We start from the raw sequence: 24,420 nt of genomic DNA on the forward strand, positions 1-24,420 counted from the left end.
TCCCCACCGCCCCCTGCACCGGGCACCTCAGGGTCTCTTCATCAGCTCTTCCTGTAAGCTCTGCCCCGAAGAAGCAGGGCCCTTTCACTGGAGGACCTCGGTCGGGAAGTGAGGGCAGGGCACAGACCCCCCCGGGAGGCTTTCATGTAGCTGGAGCGAGGACCCACAGGCAACCTCCCCCCAACCAAACATGGGCGGAGCTCGAAGCCTTTGAAGACCACCCCGACCTTTGCAATCTGCAGGCAGATAGGGCTGCCTGAGGCTTGACTTCCACACTCGGCACCTTTCTTTTCCCACCTCAAGAAACCTCCAAGGAAGAACCAATCACCCTTGTACGGTTTTATGTTTTATATGGTCAACATTTCTACAGAGAATCTCACATTAGAAAACATCTGCTCAGGTACAGCAGGAGCAGTGCAGGAGGAAGGGTCAGCGCCAAAGCAGGACTGGTAACACCACAGCCAGAAATAGTGGCATACATGCCTTTAGCTGAGCTTTCAGAGCCTCTCTGGATGTTTCAAGCCCCTTTTTTGCCTCCTAAGCCTGCAGTACAAGTAGGCTCTTCACTACTGTTTCAACACTCCTGGATTCAGGGAAGTGCTGCCCTGCTAAGAAGGAGCCAAAGCCCAGGTTCCCCAGCACTGGCTTCCTGCTGCTTGGTACCACTGCCCCTGTTTTGAAACCAGTGCCCCCACCACCATCTCCAATGTGCCCATCTCACTGACAGAAACCACACACTTTCCTCCTGGTTGCAAATGGTACCTTCACAAAGTAGGCTGCTTTAGGACACACTATCCAAAATCCTTTGCTTTCATTTGAAATGTTACGTTGGCTGAAAAATCCAAACCAAAGCAGCAATGCAGTATGGTCAGCAGTAAAATAACAGTACACGAGTATAACAGGACAGAACACATTCACAAATAATGGGAGTCCTCCTCATTCATGTCGTTATCCCAGATCGAGCTGCCAGCCTCAACTGGCAGAGAGCAGAGGAAAACCAGCACCGGCTATCACAGTACACACCAAACTCCTATTGGTCAAGAGCTGCTTTTGCTCTCTCTGTACAGATCAGAGCATGTGGGAATGGCCCCGTTCTGGCCACAAAGAACATACATAAGGGGGAGCAGGTCATCTTCAGGCATGAGGTGATTCAGGGAATGGTTACCACACAGAGTTGCTTTGCAGCCTGTGAATGCATGAAGCCATTTCAGCTGTAGCTCCCAATAAAAAGATCACTGCAGCCTCACAAGCCAGGCATTTGCTTAAGATATTCCAGTTGTGCAACTGCAAATTAATCCATGCCATTTTGTTTCCCCCCCATAGGCTTCATGTAGGTAGATGTCTTGAAGCATCTCCCCTCAGTGGAGCGAGGATTCACTGAGCCAGGCCTCCCTTCTGACCGGTCCACAGCTCACGGAGCTCCACGTTGCAGCCCAGATCCCTTAGCGCTGCTTTGGCCACGTCATCGCAGTCTCTGTGTGTTGCACGAGCTTCTGTTATGAGGTTCTCAGCTCCCATCTCTAAGATGGGCTGGGAAAAGTCCCGGCTCCGGGAGACCAGGTTGCGGATCAGCATGCAAGCCTGTTTCTGAGGAGAGGGAAAACACTGATATTAGCAACAGGTTTTGGAAGGAAATACCATCCTTTCCTTTTGTAAGAAAATATATATATACACACATATACCTGGGTGCAGGCACACATAAAGCCAGAGTCTAACTTCATAGAACAGAATCATGGAATGCTTCAGGTTGGAAAAGACCTTAAAGCTCATGCAGTTCCAACACCCTGCCACAGGCAGGGACATCTTCCACTAGGCCAGGTTGCTCAAAGCTCTGTCCAAACTGGCCTTTAAAGAACCTATCCTCTTCCTTCTCCTTTCAGAAGGAATGCCTGCAAGAGAAGGGTGGCATTCCACAGTTGCTTGAACCTGAATTCAGGTGGATTTGAAACCCAAACTCCATTTTGCTCTGATTACATCAGGGTGACAGATGGGGGGAGCCCAACATTCAGATGCTGCTTCTCATCACACTCAGAATCTTTTGGAGTTTGTTGAGTATAGGACAAAACCCCAAGGAAGCTGTGAACAGAGCCAACAGCAATTCTGAACCAATACCCAAGTGCTCTGAGGCACGTACCTGTACAGCCACCTCTCGGGGGTGTGCTTTCATGGCCTGAAGGGCCGCCAGCGCCCCGCCACCCTCCATGATGATGGAACAGTTCTCGGGCTTGCGCAGAGCCAACATGCACAAGGCTGCACAACCCTGCTCACAGATCTGCAACACAGAGGGAAGAGACACTGCCTGGAAATGGTGCTTTAAGGAAAAGAAAGCGTCTGGAGCTTGTTTCTTTGTCTGGCAATTCCTTTAAAATGTATTTTTCCACTGAAACATGCTGCTCCTCTGGCACATAAACCAAGTTTGACGTTTGGTATAAAACACTGTATCCAGTATCCATCTGATTCAAGAACAAGAAAAAACCCCTCATGTAGTGAAGTGGACATACCTTTACATTTACCCAAATACCTGCCAAAGCATGCCCTTACCCACTCAACAACTGGATGTTAAAGTTTTCACACATTGCTTAGTTACAGTCATTTAACAACTGCACACAGAAAGCAGGTGCCCTCAGTACAAGCTGTTTATCACAGTCAGAGCAATGCTGTGGCTTGCTTCCTTCCACAGGACAAGTTACCCTGTTCCATTACACAGCCCAAACTCCACCTCCATTCCCATCCCTGGTGGGACTTCATCAACCACATCCCTGTGTACCTGAGGGTTGGCGAGGTGATGGCTTATGGCGAGGACAATGAGATCTGTAGCCCCAGCGCTCACAATAGCATCTTTCACATCGTCGTTCCCTGCGACTGCTCGGATGGCGCTGAGCACCTGCTTCACCACGTCCTGTTTCCAGCCACACAAACAGGTTAGAAAGCTGCAAAGAGAGTTCTGGAGCCTTCTGACAGCCACCCAGAGCATCCCCAACAACTGCAGTCACACAGTTGTAATTCTCAGCTACAAAGAGTAACACTACTCTCAGTCACACTTTCTTGCTAGTCAAGAGTAATAATAGAACTGGATGACCTTCAAGGTCCCTTCCAACCCAAACCATTCCATGATCCTGTAAGGCTGTAAATTGGGATCAATGGCTGGGTTTCAACCCTAACCACACCTAAATAATGCATAGTCTAGCTAGGACTCTAAACTGAAAAGCATGCCCTGCTGCATTACTTCTACTCCCAAGTACACTTTATATCACTCACTGGATGGTCGATGCAGTCAGCCAGGAGAGACACCATAAAATTTAAGCCTCCAAGATCTACAATTTCTTGACAGAATTCATTCCTGACAGAGAGGCGAGAGAGGGTGGCACACAGCTCACTGAGAACACTGGAGTTATCTGTGAAGGCTGCAGGGAAGAGACCATGAACTGTGAGTGAGAAGGGGTGCTGTAGGATCAGGGTGTTTCACTTTGCTTATTACAGTTAAGAAGCAGGACAAAGTGTGTTTCACCTTCTATATTGAACCAGCACAGATGACATCCTGATCACTCTGCATCTAGACTATGAGAGTATCTTTTCTTGGCCAGAACGCAGCACCTTAGCAGGGATAATGTGCCTGTAAACCCACACTGGGCTGTAAAATACTTGTAGATAGACTGACAAATAGCTCCATTAACTGCCACCTTAGTGCCTCTGGAACATTCATTTTTCTCTCTCAGGGCACATTTCACCAAAAGAATGAAACATCATTCGAGTGGCAAACATCTGAATCATCTCTTGGGAGCTCCAAGTTATGCCAAAGCACTGCTCTGAAAGAAGAAAATCCAGATGATTCAAAACGAGGATCAACATGGGGTGAATTTTACCTTTTGCAGCTTCAATGAGGACTCTTAACCCATCGTTTTCCAACACAATCATTTTAGCATGATCATGAGCATGGCCAAAGGGCACGCGGATGTCATCATCAAACGTCATGATCCTGAGGGCCGAGGCAGCCGTGCGGACGACATCGGCGCTGTGTCTGTGCTGGACTATGGCTCCGGTGAGGAGAGGCAGAATCCCACCTTTCACAAAGTCCTGTCGGTTCTGCTCGTGCTTCAGACAGGCGTGGCGAAGACATCGGATCCCAGCCAGCGCCATGTCCGCATCCTCCCTGTATTCCTGCAGAGTCTGGAGCAGCAGATCCTGGCCAGCAGTGTCAAGCAGGTCTGGCTGCCCATCCAAGAGGGCAGACAAAGTATAAAAGGCTTTCAGCATTAGATTTCTGTCCCCTGAAGCCACCTGGCAGGCAGAGAACACCACAGGATAGGCACCATTCTGCCCAGCCAGGCAGCGGAACGCCAGCTGCTCTTTGCACTGAGCAGTGAAGACCACGAGCTGCTCGGCCACCTCAGCAAGGTCAGAGTCAGCGACAGCTTTCCCAAGGGCATCTAAAGTCTAAAGAAGAGAACAGGAGTTAATTTTGGACCTGGACTGGGAAGGAATGAGAGCAGTTCTTTAGAGTCAGTCACACTGGTTCATTTATAATCACTGTCTGCCTTTAGACTTAAAATTACTTTGACATGTTTAAGAAATGGCTGCCTGAAAGAGCAGCATGTTGTCCTCACACAGAGAACCCCTGGAGGAACAGCAGCATCTCTGTACTTCTGCCATCACAGTGGACAGTCTGACCAGTTAACTATCAATGGTGTGCACCACTGTTTTTATATTCTTGCTGGTAAGGGTCTCTTCCAACCCAAACCAGTCCATGATTCTTTGAACTTTTGTATTATTCGTAGCCTGCACAACAGATGGGATGAACTGCTTATTGAAGAGCTCACAGAGAAATAAGACAGAGGAAGAAGCACGAGATAAGTCTCATTATTCTTAATCCATTACTTAAACTCATATAACCCTGATCCTTAGAAACCAACATCAATGTGGGTTCTTACCAGCAAAATCTCATGCTTTTGTTTCTGCCCATTTTCAGAGGCCGGTGGCCGTACAGCTTTCACAATATTGCTTAGGTCAACACCTGAAAGGAAAAACAAAACCTAGATTCATCTTAGTGACAGCAGCTTGGGTAAAACTTGTCAAGGTAGCCACAGTGAACAAGGATGACCTGATTGTAAAGTGTGGATCAATGCATGGAGATGCTGCAATGATGCCAAAGTTCTGTCTAACTATAATGGTCAAATAACATCCTGGCACAAAGCATCAACTCTAATGGCTAAAAGCTAACTGGGAAAGAAAAAAACCAACCATTGACCAAACCACAGTTTCACACAGAGCAGTTTTTCAGTCATAGCTGACTCCATGAAACTAGGTTAGTATTAACTGTGCCAATGCTCCACTTCACAAAGGCTCTTTTCAATACCGGAGGACAGACCAATGGATCTTTGCATGCAGGTTCTCTTAAAGATATGGAAAACCTCAGTCTGTAATAATCTGAACTGCAAAAGCAGATGAATTTATAATACCTTGGGACTCAAACTGCTGCACAGCTTCTCTCACAGCCTCTTCTGGGTCCATCTCAAACTCTGCGATGTTTTCTTGCACTGCATCATCAAACGTTTCCTGTGTGATCTGTTTTGACCCCATTTTACTCCAACAGGATGAACCACCTCCTTGTCCTGTCAGTAAGATAGCCCACAACTAGTTTTGGTACAAAACCTTCTAATGTTAATCAGAAACAAAGGAAGTGACTTGCTCTTTTTTAAGACAAAAGCATAGAACTCAAATCCAAAAATCTATGGGCAAATGGATGACTGTTTTTAATGGGGAGAAACATACAGCAAAGAGATAAGGAGGAATTTCAGAGGCCCTGGATTTGGATGGGGAAGCTGCTGCTGCCCTGCTGCAGGTGGGAGTTACCGTGACACGGCTCCCTGCACCTCTCCTGCTGCAGGGCGCATACAGCCCCGAGACACTTCCCACATCCCGGAGCCCCTCGGCCCTTCTCTCTGCGTCCCACAGCAGGGCCCGGTTCATCCCCATCTCCTCCGCAGGCGCGGCCTGGCCGGGCGGATCCCGTCCCTCAGTGTTTCAGCGAGGCATGCCCTGGAGCAAGCACAAGAAGAGGGCGCAGGTACCAGAGAACCTCGGTTCTCCTCATGACCCACCTCGGATCCCCGCCGCCAACAGCGCCGCTCCCTCACGGGCTCCTCCCGCCGCGCTGAGCGGACCAGCCCCACCCGGCCACCGTACGCAGGCGGCAGCCGAGCCCAGCGCGCATGCGCCGGTGCAAAACCTCACGCCCCTCCCTCCCCTGGGACAAAACCGCCGCGCGAAAAAGATCCCGCGCTGCGCCAGTGCGCATGCGCGCTTCGCATCACGCCGCACACGCGGGTGAGCGCCACCTACGCATGCGCAGTATGCGGGAGCCCACTGAGGCGGCTGGGCAGCGCGGCCCTGCCAGAGCAGCGGGAGGCTGCGGGCGCTCCCCGCCCTCTCGCCCGCTCCTCCCCGCGCAGCCCGGCCCGCGCCGCGCCCTCACCGTTAGTACCGACCCGCTTCTGAGGCAGCGCTGCCGCAGAACCGCCCGCCTTGACGAGATGCGGCGGCCGCGCACGGCGCAGGCGCGGCGGCGGGAAGGGGCGGGCTAGTGGGGGTCCCGCGGGGGCTGCTGGGAGATTCCCGTGAGGCGGCGGCGGGCCCGGGGCGGGGGGCGCCGCCTCGGTGAGGGCAGGGCCGGCTCCCGGAGGGGCGGGACGCGGGGCGGGGCAGGACGGAGCGGGGCGGGGCGGGAGGGGACGGTGCCGCTTCTCCTGCCGGTGCCCCTTCTGCCGGTGTCCGCGCCTGTGGCAGCGTGGGGTGGGGTGGGCAGGAGGCTGCTAGGGTCTCCCTGTGAGGGGCGGGAAGGCGGCAAACACAGCGGCTCCTCCTCACGCTGCGGTTTACCTCAGGCTGCGCCGCCCCGCGCGGGGAACCGGGACCGGGAGGTGCCTGCTCCCCCGCCCCCCCTCCCCCCGCCGCCGCGCTGACGGGAATCCACCGCGGTTGAGCACAGTGAGGGGGGGTCCGGGGTAACAGGGAGGCAGAGGCAGGACCTTCCCCATCGGCCGTGCCCCGGCCAGGGGCGGCATTGTGCTGTTTTGCTACAGGATAAAAATGGCCTCTCGGCGGATCACACGGGAGACGTTTGATGCTGTAGTGCAGGACAAAGTTAAAAGGTATCGCATGGACCGGGGTGATGCCATAGAAGATACAATCCATCGTTTTAAAGGTAATGAAACGCGGGCGTGACGGGCCCTGGATCACACTGGGTTACATTTCTTGCCTTCCATTTACGTGTATTTGCCTAAAATGTGGACTTGTGCTAGTGGTTTTCCACATCCATTTTCATTTAAGAGGCTAATAGCTTGCTATGACTGACACTGTTTCGATGTGGAATGCAAATTCCAGGCAGTAAAACCGAATTTCAAACAAAGGAATTCTGTTCAGGCTCTCTCGGAGAGTCGGTCCAATTTCAGGAGGTCTCCAGAGACGTCTCTGCAGGGTGGAATTCTGTTGATGTCTGACAAGTTAAATAAATGTAGGAGTGCATTGGAAACCTTTGGATCATTTATTTAATGTTAGTTTTGGAGCAGAAGCTAAAAGCAGGACATTAATCTCCTGAACACACACAAAGCATCATCTGCAGATTAATTTTCTAAATTCGAAATCTAAAAAGTCTAAAAAAAATAGCCTTTTACAATCATAGGAAATTAAGAGCTTTAATCTCTTAAAGTTGTATAAGCTCCAAAGAAATAATTTATTTTAAATATTTTGTCCAGGTATGATTTCTGAATTTAACTCCCGGGAATAGGGAAGCTTGGATACGTACAGGAAATTCTGATGTATGTGACTTTAATGGTATGTTGGATAAGCGTCTATGGGTTTGTAGTAGGTCTGATCTGGTGAAGTTTCAGAATCGAGTGTGGAAATGGATAGTGCAGGCTTTGATAGTCTTACAGCTGTAAAATCAGAGTGGAAGCCTTTTGAGCACAATGTGAGCATCTTCCGAGGCTGAGGAAGTTATAAGTGGGAAATGGGGTGTAAACCACGTAACTAAACCACATAACCAAACTGTAAAGCAGTGAACATGGTGTTTCAGTGAACATAGAAGTTTTAATAACTGTTTTGACTGTGTGTTTAGGTGGTGTTTAATTTGTGGCTTTTTGCTTATTTCAATTATTCCATGTACATAAAGAAGTAAATGGGAATATCCTGATGTTAGATATGTTACTGCTGTTCAGGAGCTTTGATCTGTTGACTCTTCTAAGTCAGGGGTTTTTTTTTGCACTACTTGCAGGGCATTGGTGTCTCTGTGCTTTTGTTGTTACAGCTCATTCAAGGCCAGTCCCAAGACCAAGGTACGACAACAGCTTTCATGATGATGGAAGATACGCTCACGATAACACTCAGCACCATCCACACGATGACTGGAGTGAAGACCCCAGGGATGACTACCCAGGACCTTCCTATAGGACTGCCAATCCTCTTGTAAGGAAAGACAACTACTACCATGAACAGTTCGGCCGCCCAGCATCCCGTGACCGGGAATTTGGCCACCCAGCATCCCGTGACCGGGAATTTGGCCACCCGGCTTCACACAATCGGGAATACCGGCGTCCAGCTGCACGCAAGCGGGAATTTGGGCACCAAGCATCTCATGACCAGGAGTACAGGCGCCCGGCTTCCCATGACCAGGAATATGGGCACCCAGCTTCCCATGACCGGGAGTATGTGGGCCTGGCTTCTCATGACCAGGACTACTGCCCTCCTGACTCTTGGGAATCTACTGGACCACATGAAACTGATTTTAGTTCTTCGGATATTTTAGGTGATTTTAGATCACCAGGACTCATGGAAGATGAATATGGCAATATGGAAAATCAGGAGTATGATGTAGACTTTGGAATTCAATCTGATGGTGAGTTCCGACCCCCGATTCGCAGAGGCAGCAGTGGCAGGGGAAGAGCTCTGCGAGGAAAGCGTATTGCAAGGGGTGGTATTAAAACTAAAGTATTCAAAGGAGAGATCAAAGCTCCCCAGAAGAAGTGGAACACTAAAAAGCTGCAGCCAGGCCTCGATCAGACACTGGCTGAGCAGCCTGAGCCAGAAGCTGCTGAGCGACCCAGCCAGAGACTAGTGCCCATCCAGCACCCCCATCAAAAGTTGCCTCCACAACCTATAACAACCCAGAGACCTATTCTCAGGCTCCCAAAGCCTGCACATGTTTTCAGAAATCTCAATTTTGACCTTGTGGACAAATCAGACATTTTTTCAACATTTGGAATAGAAATTATCAAGTGGGCTGGGTTTCATGCGATAAAAACTGATGCAGAGTTTTCCCGGCTCTTCGGAGCTCTCTTTGAGCTGGAGACAGAAACCTGTGCAAAAATGCTTGCCTCCTTTAAGTGCTCCTTGAAGCCAGAACACAGAGATTATTGTTTCTTTACTATCAAGAGTTTACAACATGCTGCTCTCAAAACTCCCAAAGTGGACAATGAGTTTTTAAACATGCTGTTGGACAAAGGTGCTGTGAAAACAAAGAATTGCTTCTTTGAGATAATCAAGCCTTTTGATAAATACATAATGAGGCTCCAGGACCGCCTCCTGAAAGGTGTTACTCCGCTGCTGATGGCCTGCAATGCCTATGAGCTGAGCATCAAGACGAGTGGGTTTGGGAATCCCAGAGAAATGGCAAGTGCTTTTGAGACCACTGTTTCTCTCTGTCGTAAGTCTTTAGCACTTCTGGGGCAGACCTTCGCCTTAGCATCTGTTTTCAGGCAAGAGAAAATACTTGAGGCTGTAGGGCTCCAGGAAATGGCTCCAGCACCAACGTTGTTCCCAAACTTTGATGATTCAACGTTGTTTGGAAGGGAGTACATTGAAAACTTGAAGGCTTGGTTGGAAAAGAGTGGATATCCCATTCAGATGAAAAAAACTGAGCAGGAGTCCACAGAACCGCTTATAAAACCCTCTCCTGATACAAAAGGTAACGGGGTAAACTGTTGTAAGATACATGGCAGGATATAATATCTTTATTTGTCACTAGCATTTTATTGTCATTTTAATGGTTTCATTAGATCAGGATTTCCCAGTTCTGGGAATTCCATGTGAATCTTTGGCACATGTTTATATTGATATGTAGGATTTCCACCTCATGCCCTGGACTTCTTCAGCTGTCCCTCAGTGCCAGCCCTGGAGGGAGGCCATGCCTGCAGCTGCAACTGCCTGCATTAGAGGGAGTATTTGCACCTAAGCAAAGCTGCAGGTGTTACCATCAGTGCTTTTGGCAGATGCGGATGTCTTGGAAGTTGTTTTTATACTACCATCTATAGGAGTAGATCTCCTCTACTGTATTAGACCTGCTAGTTCGTCTTCTAAAGCATTCTTACTCACTACTACACTCATTTGTTTTTTCCTAATTGAACCTCATCTGCTTTCTCAGGGAGGTCTTGCAGCACTGACAGTGAGTGATTTGGAGCTCCTCCCTTCCCAATTGTGTTCACATATACTTATTTTGCACAAATTCCCTTTGGTGCAATCGGTAATTGCCTTTCAAAAGATGGCTTCACTTGCCCAGGATGGCCAAGGGTGAGTTTCTTAAACCACAGCCACTGCTCAGAATAACCTGTTCTAGAATCTGAGTTGAGAAAAGAGAAAGTTTGAGGTTTCCTTCACTTATATTAAGTGCAGCCTTTTTATGTATTAATGTTGAAAAATTGCAAATGTCAGTGTATCAAAGAATAAAAAAGATGCCACATTGATGCTCTGTGGATGAGCAGAATGCAGTGACTGCTTTTCCCTCTCCCCACAGTCCCACAGCGAGCCGATCGGAAGGTTGTGCAGACGATTGAAGAGCTGGTGACCAGCATCGTGTCAGGAACCTTGTCTGCCAAAGAGAGGACTGCTCAGAAGAACTGCCCTGAGTATTGGTAGGTGTGTTTGAACAGTGTGTTGTAATGTTGCTTGCTGGCAAGGATCTGTGGAATAGATTTAATTAAATCTAATATTCATTGGATGGGTGTAAGATCAAAGCTTACTGTATATTTAATCAGACTTTCTGAGCTCATTACAGCTCCTGATACCCCTGGAAAATGTCCTGTTGCTTCTGTTTTGTCTTGTAGCTCATGATGCTTTTGATCTGTCAGTAATGGCTGCACCTCAGTCCAAATGCAGGACGTTAAAAGGAATTTGCATGCACAAGATAAGAATAGGAAGCAAATGTAGTTGGTATAAACACACAGTGAGGTGACAGACTTACTGATCTTATGTTCTAAATAATGCTGAAAAAGGAAAGCTGAGACACTTCCAAGTGTGATGATCTTTTAATCTGACAGTATTTCTTAATGTGTGAATTACAGCATATCTGCTTAATTACTAGCCAAATGATTTATGTCAAACCCCTCCACCGTTTACTCCCTTGGCATGCTTTACTCACTGCTGTACAAGTGGAGTTGGGTGTTATTCTGAGGCTAATGTTAGTCTAGCAACTTGTGTACACCCCTGGAAAAAAGGGTCAATTGCTGCAGACGTTCTACTCTGAGAATCTGAGCTCAGTTGTGCTTTCAGCTCAGGCTTGCATTTTGTTGATGTGATGTTATTTAGGTTCTTGTCTGATGAAGATAGTCTGGAATACAAGTATTACAGACTCAAGTTAGCAGAGATGCAAAGGCGGATGTCACCTGGCACAGAAGTGGGTGTGGAGGGCAGAACACTGGAAGGCTCTGCAGCAGAAGCCGTGCGGGCCATGCTCTATGCCAGGAAGGTGGCCAGTATTAAGAGAAGGCTGTTTAAAAGGAAAAGGCTTGGGATCAGCATGCAGCATGTGGCTCGAGGAAGGAAGGGGAAGAGAGCATCCACAGGGACGCAGACTGTGCTTTCAGCTGGGACGGTGCTGAAGCACCAGGACAAGCATCTTCAAGGTTCAGTCCAGACAAAGCCTTCTGCCTCAGAACCCAGCCTGGGTGAGAAGAGCTCTTCCCTGGATGCCACCTCACCCTCACAGTGTGCTGCTGGTTCAGAGGTGTCTCTGCCAGAAGAAGAAAGGGCAGATTCTGAGGGTTTCTCAGCACCACCTGACCTCCTCCCACCGTTGCCCTCTCAGTTTCCTGATGGTATGTGAAGCTGCAAGATTAGATTTTCAACTGTAAGTTATATGAGAAAAAAATTTGCATTGAATCTTATGGAAATACGAAAATCACTTATTTTGCTAAAGTAGTTCTCAACTGCACTGAGCTTCCAGTAGTGCAGGTTTTGGATGAAACTGTACATAACCAGCTTTCTGTTTATTGCAGTGGATGCTAAAACAATGGAAACTGCTGAGAAACTTGCCAAGTTTGTTGCTCAGGTAGGACCAGAGATTGAGCAGTTCAGCATTGACAACAGCACGGACAACCCAGACCTTTGGTGAGTGAGGCACACGTTCAGCTGTAGGAATGGGCTCATAAGGAAAATGGGAATGCATTGAGGCAGATACTAAGGAGTTATTTCCTTTTCTGGTGTGTTGAATGTATGCTTTTACTCAATATGTTTGGGAACAGAGGAATTCTGAGCAGTACTCCCTATTGTCCTGCTCAGCACCTCCAGTAATGGTAAATACCTGAAACATTGCTCCTCCCAAATGTGCACATGAACTGATAGGTGTATTTTATTCTTGATACCCTAAGTAATCAGCTTGCATCTTGAAACAGTTTCTGCCAAAGTAGTTTCAATCTTGTTCATTTTTGAAGCAAGGCTCTGGTGACAGTAGCCCAAGTGCTCTGCTGTAAATCGGCACAGGTTTTCTCTTGTAGTCATACTGCACTAGTAAATAGGGAGCCCTGTTGTCTCCTGTCTCTCAGAATCAGTACCCCTATTGCCACATGACTGACATTCAGAAGACCCAAATTCTCTTGTGGGGTCTGGTGTTTGCCTTCTCGGTCATCCCAAGCTGGCATCTTGTCATAATGTCTCCAACTATATAATGCAGCTAATTGTACTGAGTTCTTTACAGCACAGGTTGAGATGTGCTGCTGGAAACTCAAGTCTGCGAGGAGAACCATTGCTGTTGTTGGGGAATCCTACAGTTCTACAAAATATGACTAAGAGCTTTATTTTTGTTGTCTCACTTCATGGTAGCTAAAGACAATCGTTTTCTGGTGTTATTTCACTTTAATTTTTGCTCAGGTTTCTACAGGATCGAAACAGTTCTGCCTTCAAATTTTACCGAATGAAAGTCTATGAGTTGTGCCCATCCATTAACTTCAGTGCTGTGTCAGAAGCAGCTGATGGTGGGGAGAGTGCTAAACCTGAAGAGACAAATCTGGATATTCTGGAAGAGGAAGAGGATGAAGAAGAAGAGGAGGAAGAAGATAACGAGGAGGAAGCTGAGTTTGAGGATGATATCTCCCAGTCTTTGGAAGGAATGGATATGGAGCAAGCAGAGGAGGGAGAAGAGGATGACGTGTCAGCAGGTAGAAGTGTGGAAAACCTAGCTGAAGAGATGATTTCCAAACCAGGAGAGGAAATGTCCACAGGTGAAGTGCAGCTAGCCACATCATCTGATGGTGCTGTACCCAATCTGTCGACACAGGCGTCCACTCCTGCTCCTGGAACCCCATTTCCTCGCAAACGAATCAGCAGCAAGTCTCTGAAAGTGGGTATGATTCCGGCATCCAAAAGGATTTGCCTCATAGAAGAACCAAAAGGTGAGTGTTACTTAAAGGATATTTTGTAGGTAACCAGGAAAGAATTCCTGGTTTTTATGTGCTTTGCTGCTGGCTAAAAGAATTAATTCAGCTGACAAAGGAGAATGTAAACAAACTGTATAAGTTTTTGTATTGTAGTGCAATAGCGAAGTTCACATCATCATTCCTCAAATATTCCCTAAGTAGGTGTGAATGTTATCTACCCTCTGCTGCTTAAAAACCTCCCAGTAGTAGTTTTATGGGGTTTCTTTGGTCAGTGTACATCGGGTTTAACAGACTTAAGGAGAGTAGTGAACAAACTTTGAGTGTTTGACTAAACATGTTCCAACTGTGGATTGGCCTGTCAAATGATGTCCATATGGCCACAGCAAGGGTGGGTCATGATAGTCCATGACTTGAGAGATAAGGAGCTTAAAACTGATTCTGTGTGCTCTGCAGCTGCTTTAACAAATGGCTTTTCTTTGCATAATAATTTTTATTGGTGAAGGTTATCATTTGTGAGATGAAAATTGTATACAATAACCTCATTTAAGTCCAGGCTGAATTTTCTATGAGTATTACAGAAGCTGAGGGAAATGAAAGATCTAAAGTCCTTTATAGTGTAGCATCCATCAGTGTATTGCTGGCAGAATATGTCCAAAACTAAATACATGTGTGTACTAATTACCTTATTTATGGTTGAGGTGGGGGAAAATGTTCTTACCCTTTCTCTTTGTCTTGGTTTTATTCTGATGTTTCTTGTTGGTTCTGATTTTAGGCCAGGGCACTGAGTTGAGTCCTGCTTGAGATGTACTTGGGGAGTTCTGCATGAAAGTAGTTTTTCTTTACAGTTGAATTTTGTCTTTGATTTGACTTGCAGTGCATGAACCTGTCAGAATTGCTTATGATAGGCCCCGTGGTTGCCCAGTTACAAAGAAGAAGAAGGTAAAGAACTCTTCTGGTTTGTTGTTGCACTCTGAGAGCCCACTGGCTTTACAAGAGACCCCTTCTGAAAATGTGTCATTGCCATAAAATCAACTTAAAACCTGAAGAGACTGATCCTGGAAGCCAGAACTAAACCTTAGGGCAGCCATGGCTCCTTTTGTCTTGTAACTACCTGTGTGAAAAGGCAACATTTAATGATTACAGCACTATTGAAAAGATGTGAATTATCCTTTTCTTCTATTAAAATACAAAAGCTAAAAAGGAAGGAAGGAATCAGTGCGTTGCTGTCTGGAAAACAGGCTGTAATTTCCCACAACTGGGGAGATGTTCTGTATTTGTAATGGAGGTTCAATCATTAGATCATTCAATATTTGGTATTAAATAACAGAACTACCTTTTAAAACCTGATTCTTTGCTATTTTAATAATGTAATTAAACACTTTGAGAACCTGAAATATATATATATAGAGAGAGATAGATTTAACTGGCAAGTCAGGTGTCTTTTCTTTGATAGCCCTCCTCTTGTGGCCATTGAAGTGCTGCTTAGAAGATATTCCTGTATATTCAGAAATTCAGACACACTTAATTTGGGGAGCAGGTGGGGATTTGAGGGATTTTTAATCCATGGTCTCCCTGTATAACAAAAAATACTACCCTTTGTATTTTCTGGGGTTATTTTTCTTTCCACAGAAACCAAAAGATTTGGAATTTTCACACAAGAAGCTGACAAACAGGAATGTGGGTTTCCAGATGCTTCAGAAGATGGGCTGGCAGGAAGGACATGGCCTTGGTTCACGAGGAAAAGGGATCAGAGAGCCTGTAAAAGTGTATGTAATGGGGACACAGTGCAGAGATCTGCCACCTCTGGAAAAGGCTGGGATTCTCCTGGTCACCAGGTCTCTCTGAGCACTTAGGTGGGCCAGTCAGTGGTTTGTTTCCTTCCTCATGTTGGCCTCTGGCCTCAGCAAAGCTGAACGTGGAGACTTCACGTGTCTCTGGCCAGGCAGCAAAGCCTGGTCTGAATGGAGGGTGGCTGGTTTCATGCCATCCGATTTGACATCCCTGAAGGCTGCAGCGTGAATGCTGCAGTGTGTGGACACTCCCTAAAGGTACAGCGGTGCCCCATTCTTCAGGAGGTGGGTTTTGTTGTTTGCTGGATTTAGGTTTGCGGTTTTTAATACCTAGTATTATCCTGGGGATCTCCTTGCTGCCATACTAGCTACAGAACATATAAATAGGCTTTAGGAATGTCATACACTGTACTCCTAGGTGTAGGCAACACATTTATTTTCACTCTAATTACGTGATTCATTCCAGTGCACACTGAAAGAGGTAAGTGGATCTGCCAGAAGGTAAGTGTGCTTTTTCCTTTAAAACATCCTTTTGTTTTTGAATCTTCATTTTGTTTTTTAAAGTTGCTGTATCCAGTGTCCACTGCTGCCAGCATGGGGAACGGGTAATACCTCCTTCAGCTCCCTGCCTGAATAAGGAGGTGGAAACTATTTGTTTCTCACTGAAGCCATACATGCAATCTGTAGTTTAACAGTTTTCCTTCTCCAGGGGTTTCTGTGTTCTCTTTGTGCCTTGGACCCTCCTGGTCATTTTAGCTGGTGGGATACTTCTGGTGGTTTCTTTTTTCCTTAGAGCTCCCTGTGGTCCAGTGGCCATCACTAGATTTTCTGTATTTCCTTTTCCAGCAGCAGATGGACAATGTGACAGCACTTGACTTCCCCTGCAGATCTCACAGTCACCACTTTGGCTCTTAACCTCAGAACTCCTTGGGACCAAGTCTGAGTAACTTTTGTTTCTGTAGCTCCTGCACAAGTTTGGCTGCACAGTTAGTCATGAGTGATTCAGTTGTGTCTGGTCTCTCAGCTCCCCACATTCTCAGTGTTTCTACCTGTCTTTAACTGCAGTTTTAATATGTGAAAATACTGTTTTTCCAGCTTGAGTCCATGGCTGTGTCACTCTTGTAAAGCCACCTGCAAAGGGCAGTGCAGAACTGCTTCCTGTACCTCTAATAAGAATGTGTTGACTTTTTCTGTAACATAGCAAGAACTCCATGGTTTTGATTATCTCCCTGGTGTGCACCTCTCTACTGTCCCATCCAGTTTGTCTTTGGACAATACACTGAGACGACCTCCGTGAGGATGAAACCAGTGCAGTTTAAATCTTTGCTTTCTCCTGTTAGTTGCTTTGAAACAGTGCAGTTGGTTAGTTTGTCTTTCATTTAGTTAACCTGCAGCCTCTCTCGTCCCTTTTGAAAACCACCAGCTCTTCTACTGATGAATTGTTTTAAACTGCACATGCTGCCTGATCTCATTCTCTAAGCAGGAGGGGATGGATTAATAATTGGAGAGACTCCAGTTGCAGTATAGATCATGCCCTGATCATTGCATAACACTGGTATCTAAACTCAATTTATTCAGGCACATCATTTGTTACACAAAAAAACTTGAGGCCCTGTTTTGTTAGGAAAGCTTAAAGGTTGTCTTTGGCTGTGGCAGCAAGTTGTGTTTGCAGGTTTGAGGAGATTTTGATGTGTGTTACTGTAGGAGATCCATGAACTGCATGGTGACTCCTTATGGAAATGATGCCTTCAGAGATTTTAAATGGAATTTCAAGTTAGTCTTGAGAGCTGTTCCCTGTCTTGAGCTGTGGGTCTGACCAGGTTTAAGGTTCAAGAGATGTTTAAAAACCCGCAAACAATCAGCCCCCACTCAAAGGGAGAGCACTGCTATGGGACAGACCCTGCTCTGAGTGATTATCTCATGTCTTTAATGAGGCTTTTTAGTTTGAAAGTAATGTAAAAGGGAGCTGTGGTGTAAATAGGAACCAAGCCAACCAAAATTGTCTGTTCTTTCTGGTTGGAAGCGTGAAGGAGCCATTGTGTAATAGGAGAGTCTGCTTCAAACAGGTTGTAGTGCAAAAGAGCAAAAATAGCCATGTTTTGGGAGGTCTTTTAGGTGATTTCACTTATAACCACAAAAGAAAACGTAACTGAACTTGATGATATAGCTGCCAAGTCACACTGTCCCATTTGGGACAACAAAAACAGCACCCAGCTTTCTGCTCTGGGCTGTAAAGTTGAATTTGCTTTTTAGAGTCCAAATATTCTCTCAGAATTGCACAATCTACTTGGCTGACGTGGATCCACTATGACAGAAATTGGATAAGAATAAGTTTTCTTTACTTCAAGTCCTCAGATTTTACCCTGAGAGCACAGCAAACCTGATTTGAGCACATGGGGCAATCTAAAAAGGTTTTCCTACTTTAATATTATCTAAAGATTTTGCTACACTATCACAGAGGATCATTCCTGTGGCAGAGGTTTCATTTGTCTTGGCTTTGTAATGTCTCTGTTCTAGGCACACAGCCTGGAGAAAGAGATGGGGTTTCATTATTTGTACCTCTATTCTTGTGGGTCACCTACTTCCAGGGTAGAAAGTAGGTTTGATGCTGCTGAGGCCTGTCTGCTCCTGTTGGCATGTTTGGGTGAAGAGAGGAGTTAACGACTCCTTGCCTTTGTGGAAGGGCAGGACTTGTCTGTGGTGTGTGTCTTGCTTTGGGGGCTAGACATTTTAAGCAGCATTATGATCCTTTGGTAAAATTGTCATCTTTTATGCAGTTACATGGTGTTTCCTCCAAGTCTCTGTCTTCTGTCATTTTTGAAATGTAAGAAACAAGGCCATTTTTGACATCTTTTCAACAGAGGATCTTGTATACCATGAATAAAGTGGTTAAAGTTCATGCAAGAATTTGATCTGTTGGATGACTGTATCTTCACTGCTCCCCTAATAGCCTAGGAACATTTTCTTCTGGTGGGTATTTGCATGCGCAGTGGGGGTGGGATTGTTTTATGGTTGATCTCATGTGCCAGGTACGAAGCCTCCACTCCCCCTCTCCCCCCAGTGAAGCAGAATTGCTTTCCACTTGAATTGTGTCTGTGTTGGAAGCTGTTGTTTAGATCTCTTCTGCACATTGTCAAATGTTACAGAAACAGAGTGTTCTAACTATTCATTTTACTCCCTAGGGGTGCTACCTCTGCAGGGGAGGGCTTGGGTGTTGCAGGGGAAGAAAATAAAGAAGATGCATTTGATGTTTTCCGTCAAAGAATGATACAAATGTACAGGCAGAAAAGAGCCAGTAAATAGGTATGTGCAATGGACACATCTGCTTTCTGAATTCCTGCAAACATTAACGTACCAGGGCTTTTTAAGTCTTCTTTTACCAAGAAAATATTACTATTTCCATGAGTATATCTGGCTTCTTACCATTTCATGAGAATCCAGAGCCACGTTGAACTGCTTTGAACTGCTGAATTACCCCCAATCTTACTTTCTAGGTTTGACATAAAGACTCGCTCGCTAGAAAGTGCACGGATATGCAAAGGCTGCTTGTGAAAGCTCCTCGGCAGAGCATGCCAGTATGAAGAACACTTTGTTCTATAGTAGTGGACTTGAATACTAATGTATTAAAACATTTTCCAAGGTTCAAGTTAGTCTTGTGTTTAACTGTGCAAGCTAACAACTTGGATGTCATCTTCTGAGGAAGGAACAACTGATTTTGTTCTCGGAAGTGCCTGCTCACCTCTTTCTTTGGCCAAGTATTCCTGTTTTGTGATGAGATGGCTTACAAAAAAAAAAAAACAGAATAAGCAGCATGAAAAATATGACTTAGCCTGCTTTGGCTCTGATCCTTTCTGAAACCAAGAATCTTCTCAAGTTCAGATCTTGCAAGGCAGGTCAGATTTTATTACACTACATTTTGTTGATGGTCTGATCTTCTCTTCTACTTCTGGAGTCTGCATAAAGCAGTTTCCTTTCCTCCACATGCCAGTTTTAAGAAGAGTCTCTACCTGTGTGCTTATTTCATATAGGAATCTAGACTTTAAAAGTAGGATGAATAACAGAGTTCATCTGAGTCTGAGAACACTAAACTGTTCCTTGAAAGCCTCGGCTGCTGAGGTCTCTCACTCTAAGCAACAACTAATATATATTTTAAGTGTATTTTTGGGTTTACACAAATTTGCAGCTCTTCTCCAGCAAATTCTTGACTAAATTCTTTCCTTCTCAGAGCATTTTAAGCCATGAGCAGGTGCAGTTCATGTGGCTGCAGAAGATCCTGAAGAAAACACTTGGAAGTCAGCTATTCAGAAGTCATCTGGAAGTGGATGATCAGTTTTATAAAGACCATCAATTTAGAGAACCATTTTTTTCTTTTAAACATTTGTTCTGCAGAAGTTCTGTTATTGAAAAATCCTATGACATGAGACAAAAAAAGCTTGTACTTTTAAGGGACTATTTCACAACTTCCTGAAAGTGAAGACTGGATTAATCTACTGTGCTTCAGCAAAAAACATTACCTGACTGCTTGGTGAAGCAGCTCTGAAGATGAGGAAGATTTCACAGTGTTACCACAAATAAAGATTCGAGGTCTGATCATTGATCTTTATCTGACTTGCACATCAATAAGGGATCTGTGACTGGACTACTGAGAGAATTTAATAGTGCACTTGTAGTGTGTTCATTCCCCATCATTAGGCAAAACTCTTCACTTGAATGTTATAGTACCCAAACCTACTTTGCTGAAGTTTTCTTGAAGAGAGTTATCTTGAGCTGATGCATGTCTTGCTTACTAGCAGTGAGTGTTTGTCTTGCTGATGTTCCCATCCCACACCATGCTTATTGCAGAGCACAGAGCTTTTGGTCCACCACTAATAGCACTCCCCGGTCCCATGGCAGCACCTTGCATTCCTCACTGACATATATGCAAGAAACTCTGTTCTTCAGTTACCAGCTTGCCTGAGCCTGCTGTTTAAGGAACAAAATCATACTCTTTCTCCACTAAAACCCCTGTTGGTTAAAAGGGAATGTCCTCATTTTCATTCAGTAGCAACAAGCTTTTCCTTGTAACAACCAGTTTTAGTTTATGAATGCAAGTTTGGGGTTTTTTTTCTTTGTGGGTCTTTGAAACCATAAGAAACAATTGTTTTGCAGTGTAATTTTCTGATCACTGTTTTTTTTTGCCTTGAAGCACATCATCACTGAATAAAACCACACTGGCTGATACAGAACAATACAATGGTGGTTCTGTTTTTCCACAAATATCACACGTGTCTTCACCCTTTCTATTACAAGAAGTTGAAGCATGAAGGGTATAAGAAATGAGTTTATATGATTGTCAGACTTGGTTAAGGACTTTTGATAGCCCAGCCGTTTCTCATAGGCTTTGCTTGGAGATGTTTAAAATCCTCAATCATTTTGGAGCACAGGCTACTTGAAAGGTATCAGTTACAGTCCTTGGCAATGTATGCTTACCTGTTAAGTTCCTATTTGGGTATTCTTTGATGCCTCTCTTTCTTTCCTGTGCCTAATACATGGTAAAACTTGAACCTTTCAAAAAGGAGATCTGTCAGTCACAGGCTGGTTTAGAATGGCACTTGAACCACTGGCGTTGGCCTCCGAATTATTTCTCAGACCCACTCAAAAGGCTTCAGCTTTTCTTTCCATGCCACTGATGAGACTGCCAGTGTTGCCATTCCCAGTTTTATTTCCCTGCCAACTTCCAGTTCAGCTCTTCTTTTGCATATCCATTTTGGAAGGATTCTTGATGCTCATTCTGCTGTTTGCAGCAAGGCATGAGGTGGAGGTTCGCAGCAGGTTTCAACCTCTCAGGGCCAGGTCAGCATTCTGCACTGCTCTGGTGTTAACCCACGTTTGGTGGGCAGAGGTTGGGGTGCATTTGTGAAACACCTCACCCAAGCTGGGGAATGGTACTGTCCTTTCTGAGGGCAGTTCAGTTTACTATAATGCTGCCTTGAGAATGAATGTGAACACTGGGAAAATCTGAATCTGCTGCCCTGGATGACTGTTGTATGGGCTGTCTTTCTTGTGCCAAACTTGAATTTTGGACAAGATAACCAGCAGAGAGTACTGGTGCTGAGATTCCAGTGTTGCTCTCAAGTGGGTTACCCTTTCCCACTTTTATCTTGTTTTCCCAAGACCTTACGCTCCTTTTGCCAAAGGAATTCCCTTTTATTTCGACCTGCTTTTGCAGGCTGATTAGCTAATTCGAAATACTTGTACATGTGAAACATTTGTTATGCAGATGCCTTGCCTTGTTTCAAGTTTACTAGCTTCTTTTCTGTTATTTTAGTTCCAGGCTCTCTTCCATGAAGACTGCAAGCTTCAGTGAACATTTTAACTAACTTCAGTGGTGTGTCTGCTGTCTTTTGGTTGTTTATTTTGCCATTAATCTTGTAGAGCAATTTGCTAGTTTCTGTTCCGTGCAAGTTGGCAGTAGTGCTAAGCTAGTAGCAACGAGATATTTATGTTACTGGATAACTGACATTTCTTCCTAGTGTAAGTAAACGTTGGCATTGTTAATCTTTTAATATTTGCAATAAATGTAGAACTAAACGATTTCTGGTTTAAATGTTTTGCTTGTGAATTTGGCCATTTGTAAGAGATATGCATCACTTTGGCACTAACAAGTGGAATTGAGATTATGCAGTGTTATGTTAGTGTAAAGCAGGATTTTATAGTGTATGAGGGAAGGAAGTTCCCTCTGTTTCTGTGCTGCTAAATGTCTCTGTGGAGAATACCCACTAAATCATTTCTCAGTTGGTTTTTCCTGTGGCTTCTAGGGCATTAAATCTATCCTCGACAGTGTTACTCCCCACATGAGCACCCAAATGGTCATGCCCCAGTCAAAATGTGAGAGTTTTACCCTTTATTTCCATGTCCCAGGAATTAGTTGTCTCTGATTTTCTTGGTGGACTGACTTTCAAAGAGCAGAGCTTTCTCTTTATGTGTGGTTTACTGTTGCCTTTAAATTAAAATTCCTTTTTTAGACAGGATATGAGGGGGAAAATTGCACCGAGCTGATGTTTAACAGTTGTGCAGCCAGCCGCCTTCTGTCCAGAGGTGAAGCGAGAGCGGGCGCTTGGGAAAGACACCAGCCAGGTCTCCTGTCCCTTGCTTTTATACTGACAGCTAGGAAGGGCTTTACGGAGGCAAGGTCCGCCCCTGGCTACTGCTTTTTCCTTTTTCCTTCAAAAAGTGGTTTTATGTGAGGACCTGGTTCTAGAGGGAAGGATGTTTGCTCTCGCTGGAGAGAAATGAGATCCCCATTCTGGGGAGGTGCCCCTACTAGTAGAACTACAGTCAGTAATATGCTGTTTGAAGTAATTGTGATGGATTAACTGAGATGTTTTCTCTTTTTTTTTTTTTTGCCTTCAAAGCTTTTTTTTTTTTTTTTTTCTGTAATACCAGGGACATTTTCCTATTTATTTTGGGGATTATTTTGAAGAAGACCTTAGTATTAACATCCTTAGTATTAACACTTAATCTGTGCTGAGATGACTGTGCTCTAAATCAATGTATAGTATATTTTCTATTGATATCCCATTCTGCTTTAAAGTTAATCCTGATGTATTGTGCCCAAAGCAAGTCTGGACTTAGAAATTCAAATGTTACTTGAGATGGATTCTATCCTACAAGCAGGTATATTTTCTAACTGAAAAGGAAGTCCTGAAAGTCCTGTATCATCTTTAACCCTGCATATCTCATGACTGAGTGGCCAATCACAACCAGACTGTAGATCTGAGCAATAATAAACACCTTAAATGAGAATATGCTCAAAGAACAAGAGGGTACTTCTAAAAAGAAACAGTTTTCTGTGAACCTTGTCAAGTAGGAAACTTGCTGAATTGCAGCAAGGCTGGAATCTGTTTGCATTATCTGTGGGCAATAAAGTTACTGCTGTTTAAGAACGTGCTGGCACACGGTGTGTTCTCTTCAGCTTTTTTGTGCCGGATTGAAGGTTGTGCTCATTTCCATGACAGTTCTTTCCTAGCCAAGACTTTGAAGGGGGAGGTTGTGTTTTGTTATCCCACCACTAGGTAATAAAGCAACAGAAAGCAGCAAACCCAGATGTGAGTTCTAAAACAGCTGCCTCTTTGGCAGAGGTTCATTAGGGACTCCTTGGTTTACGGATAACACAGATGACAAAAGCTTTATCTTGGAACAGTTGACAAGCCCTATTTTCGGAAACCAGAACTATTGTTGGATGGGAAATGGGAATTTAGAGAAAACGTCCAAAAGGACAGCTCATGGGGAGGTCACCACACAAAACTGAAGAGAGAATCTCTAGTTTCTAGCTTTATTTGATGCCATAGCCATTCCTGTGGGTCATTTACTGGGGCCAGAGGGAGTTGTGGGTGCACGTGCTGAGCACAGGACCACCCACACTGTTTTACTGTGTCATCCTGGTCATTAAACACCAGTCTTTAAGAGGTTGTGGATCAGTTCCCATCTGTAGACTTCTGTCATTCATGAACATAACTCCTTGAGATGCCGGGTTCTGCAGGGGTGATTGGACATGGAGAAATCCGGTGTTTCTGGAAGCAGCAGCTTCCACAGGCTCGGCCTGTTGCAGGGGTCAAGCATGCAGGCAGCCAGCAGGTGAGACAGGCTTTGCCATGTGGCAAGGACAGCGTTCCTGCAACGCTTCCCTGCGGATCCTGGCACATTGCTGCCCATGGAGGCCGGTGCCACATCCAACATCCACCCCTTCCCTGCGGATCCCGGCACAGCGCTGCCCATGCAGGCCGGTGCCACGTCCCACATCCACCCCTTCCCTGCGGATCCCGGCACAGCGCTGCCCATGCAGGCCGGTGCCACGTCCCACATCCACCCCTTCCCTGTAGATCCCGGCACAGCGCTGCCCATGCAGGCAGGTGCCACGTCCCACATCCACCGCTTCCCTGCGGATCCCGGCACAGCGCTGCCCATAGGGGCCGGTGCCACGTCCCACATCCACCGCTTCCCTGCGGATC

The 24,420-nt window shown here is 45.5% G+C and overlaps 2 protein-coding genes across 8 annotated transcripts; one reads left to right on the top strand and one right to left on the bottom strand.

Annotated features, from left to right (window-relative positions):
- Positions 1-324: 324 nt before the first annotated feature.
- ARMC6 (armadillo repeat containing 6) lies at positions 325-6,575 on the bottom strand. 2 transcript variants are annotated; one of them, XM_061348898.1, is made up of 8 exons: positions 6,473-6,575; positions 5,457-5,609; positions 4,929-5,011; positions 3,864-4,434; positions 3,259-3,404; positions 2,768-2,899; positions 2,135-2,272; positions 325-1,587 (listed from the first exon to the last, which is right to left on the bottom strand). In XM_061348898.1, the coding sequence occupies exons 2-8, from the start codon at positions 5,575-5,577 to the stop codon at positions 1,375-1,377; spliced, it is 1,404 nt and encodes a 467-aa protein (XP_061204882.1). In that variant the 5' UTR covers positions 5,578-5,609; positions 6,473-6,575; the 3' UTR covers positions 325-1,374. The 2 variants fall into 2 exon arrangements, with proteins under 2 accessions (XP_061204882.1, XP_061204966.1); XM_061348982.1 differs by lacking the exon at positions 6,473-6,575 and adding an exon at positions 6,099-6,186.
- On the top strand, positions 6,398-23,355 carry SUGP2 (SURP and G-patch domain containing 2). 6 transcript variants are annotated; one of them, XM_061348528.1, is made up of 10 exons: positions 6,398-6,473; positions 7,053-7,201; positions 8,303-9,958; positions 10,784-10,901; positions 11,575-12,083; positions 12,264-12,375; positions 13,135-13,655; positions 14,515-14,579; positions 15,270-15,406; positions 18,613-23,355. In XM_061348528.1, exons 2-10 carry the CDS (start codon positions 7,087-7,089, stop codon positions 18,731-18,733), a joined length of 3,354 nt encoding a protein of 1,117 aa, XP_061204512.1. In that variant the 5' UTR covers positions 6,398-6,473; positions 7,053-7,086; the 3' UTR covers positions 18,734-23,355. The 6 variants fall into 6 exon arrangements, with proteins under 6 accessions (XP_061204512.1, XP_061204587.1, XP_061204435.1 ...); XM_061348603.1 differs by lacking the exon at positions 6,398-6,473 and adding an exon at positions 6,574-6,654; XM_061348451.1 differs by lacking the exon at positions 6,398-6,473 and having other exon boundaries at positions 6,800-7,201; positions 18,613-18,733; positions 18,925-23,355.
- Positions 23,356-24,420: the final 1,065 nt, after the last annotated feature.

The sequence above is a fragment of the Neopsephotus bourkii genome, unplaced genomic scaffold, assembly GCF_033783945.1.
Source record: "Neopsephotus bourkii isolate Nb327-2 ecotype Australia unplaced genomic scaffold, CSIRO-AGI_Nbou_v1 NB_2, whole genome shotgun sequence".
Classification (NCBI taxonomy): Eukaryota; Metazoa; Chordata; class Aves; order Psittaciformes; family Psittacidae; genus Neopsephotus; species Neopsephotus bourkii.

Excerpts from the sequence above, each read along its gene's own strand:
- ARMC6 (XM_061348898.1), bottom strand. The coding sequence starts at position 5,577 with ATGGGGTCAAAACAGATCACACAGGAAACGTTTGATGATGCAGTGCAA. Across the intron at positions 5,012-5,456 it reads GCAGCAGTTTGAGTCCCAAG|GTGTTGACCTAAGCAATATT; the intron begins GTATTATAAATT and ends TTTTCCTTTCAG. Across the intron at positions 2,900-3,258 it reads CTGACTGCATCGACCATCCA|GACGTGGTGAAGCAGGTGCT; the intron begins GTGAGTGATATA and ends GGCTGGAAACAG.
- SUGP2 (XM_061348528.1), top strand. The coding sequence starts at position 7,087 with ATGGCCTCTCGGCGGATCACACGGGAGACGTTTGATGCTGTAGTGCAG. Across the intron at positions 9,959-10,783 it reads ACCCTCTCCTGATACAAAAG|TCCCACAGCGAGCCGATCGG; the intron begins GTAACGGGGTAA and ends CTCTCCCCACAG. Across the intron at positions 14,580-15,269 it reads CAGTTACAAAGAAGAAGAAG|AAACCAAAAGATTTGGAATT; the intron begins GTAAAGAACTCT and ends TTCTTTCCACAG.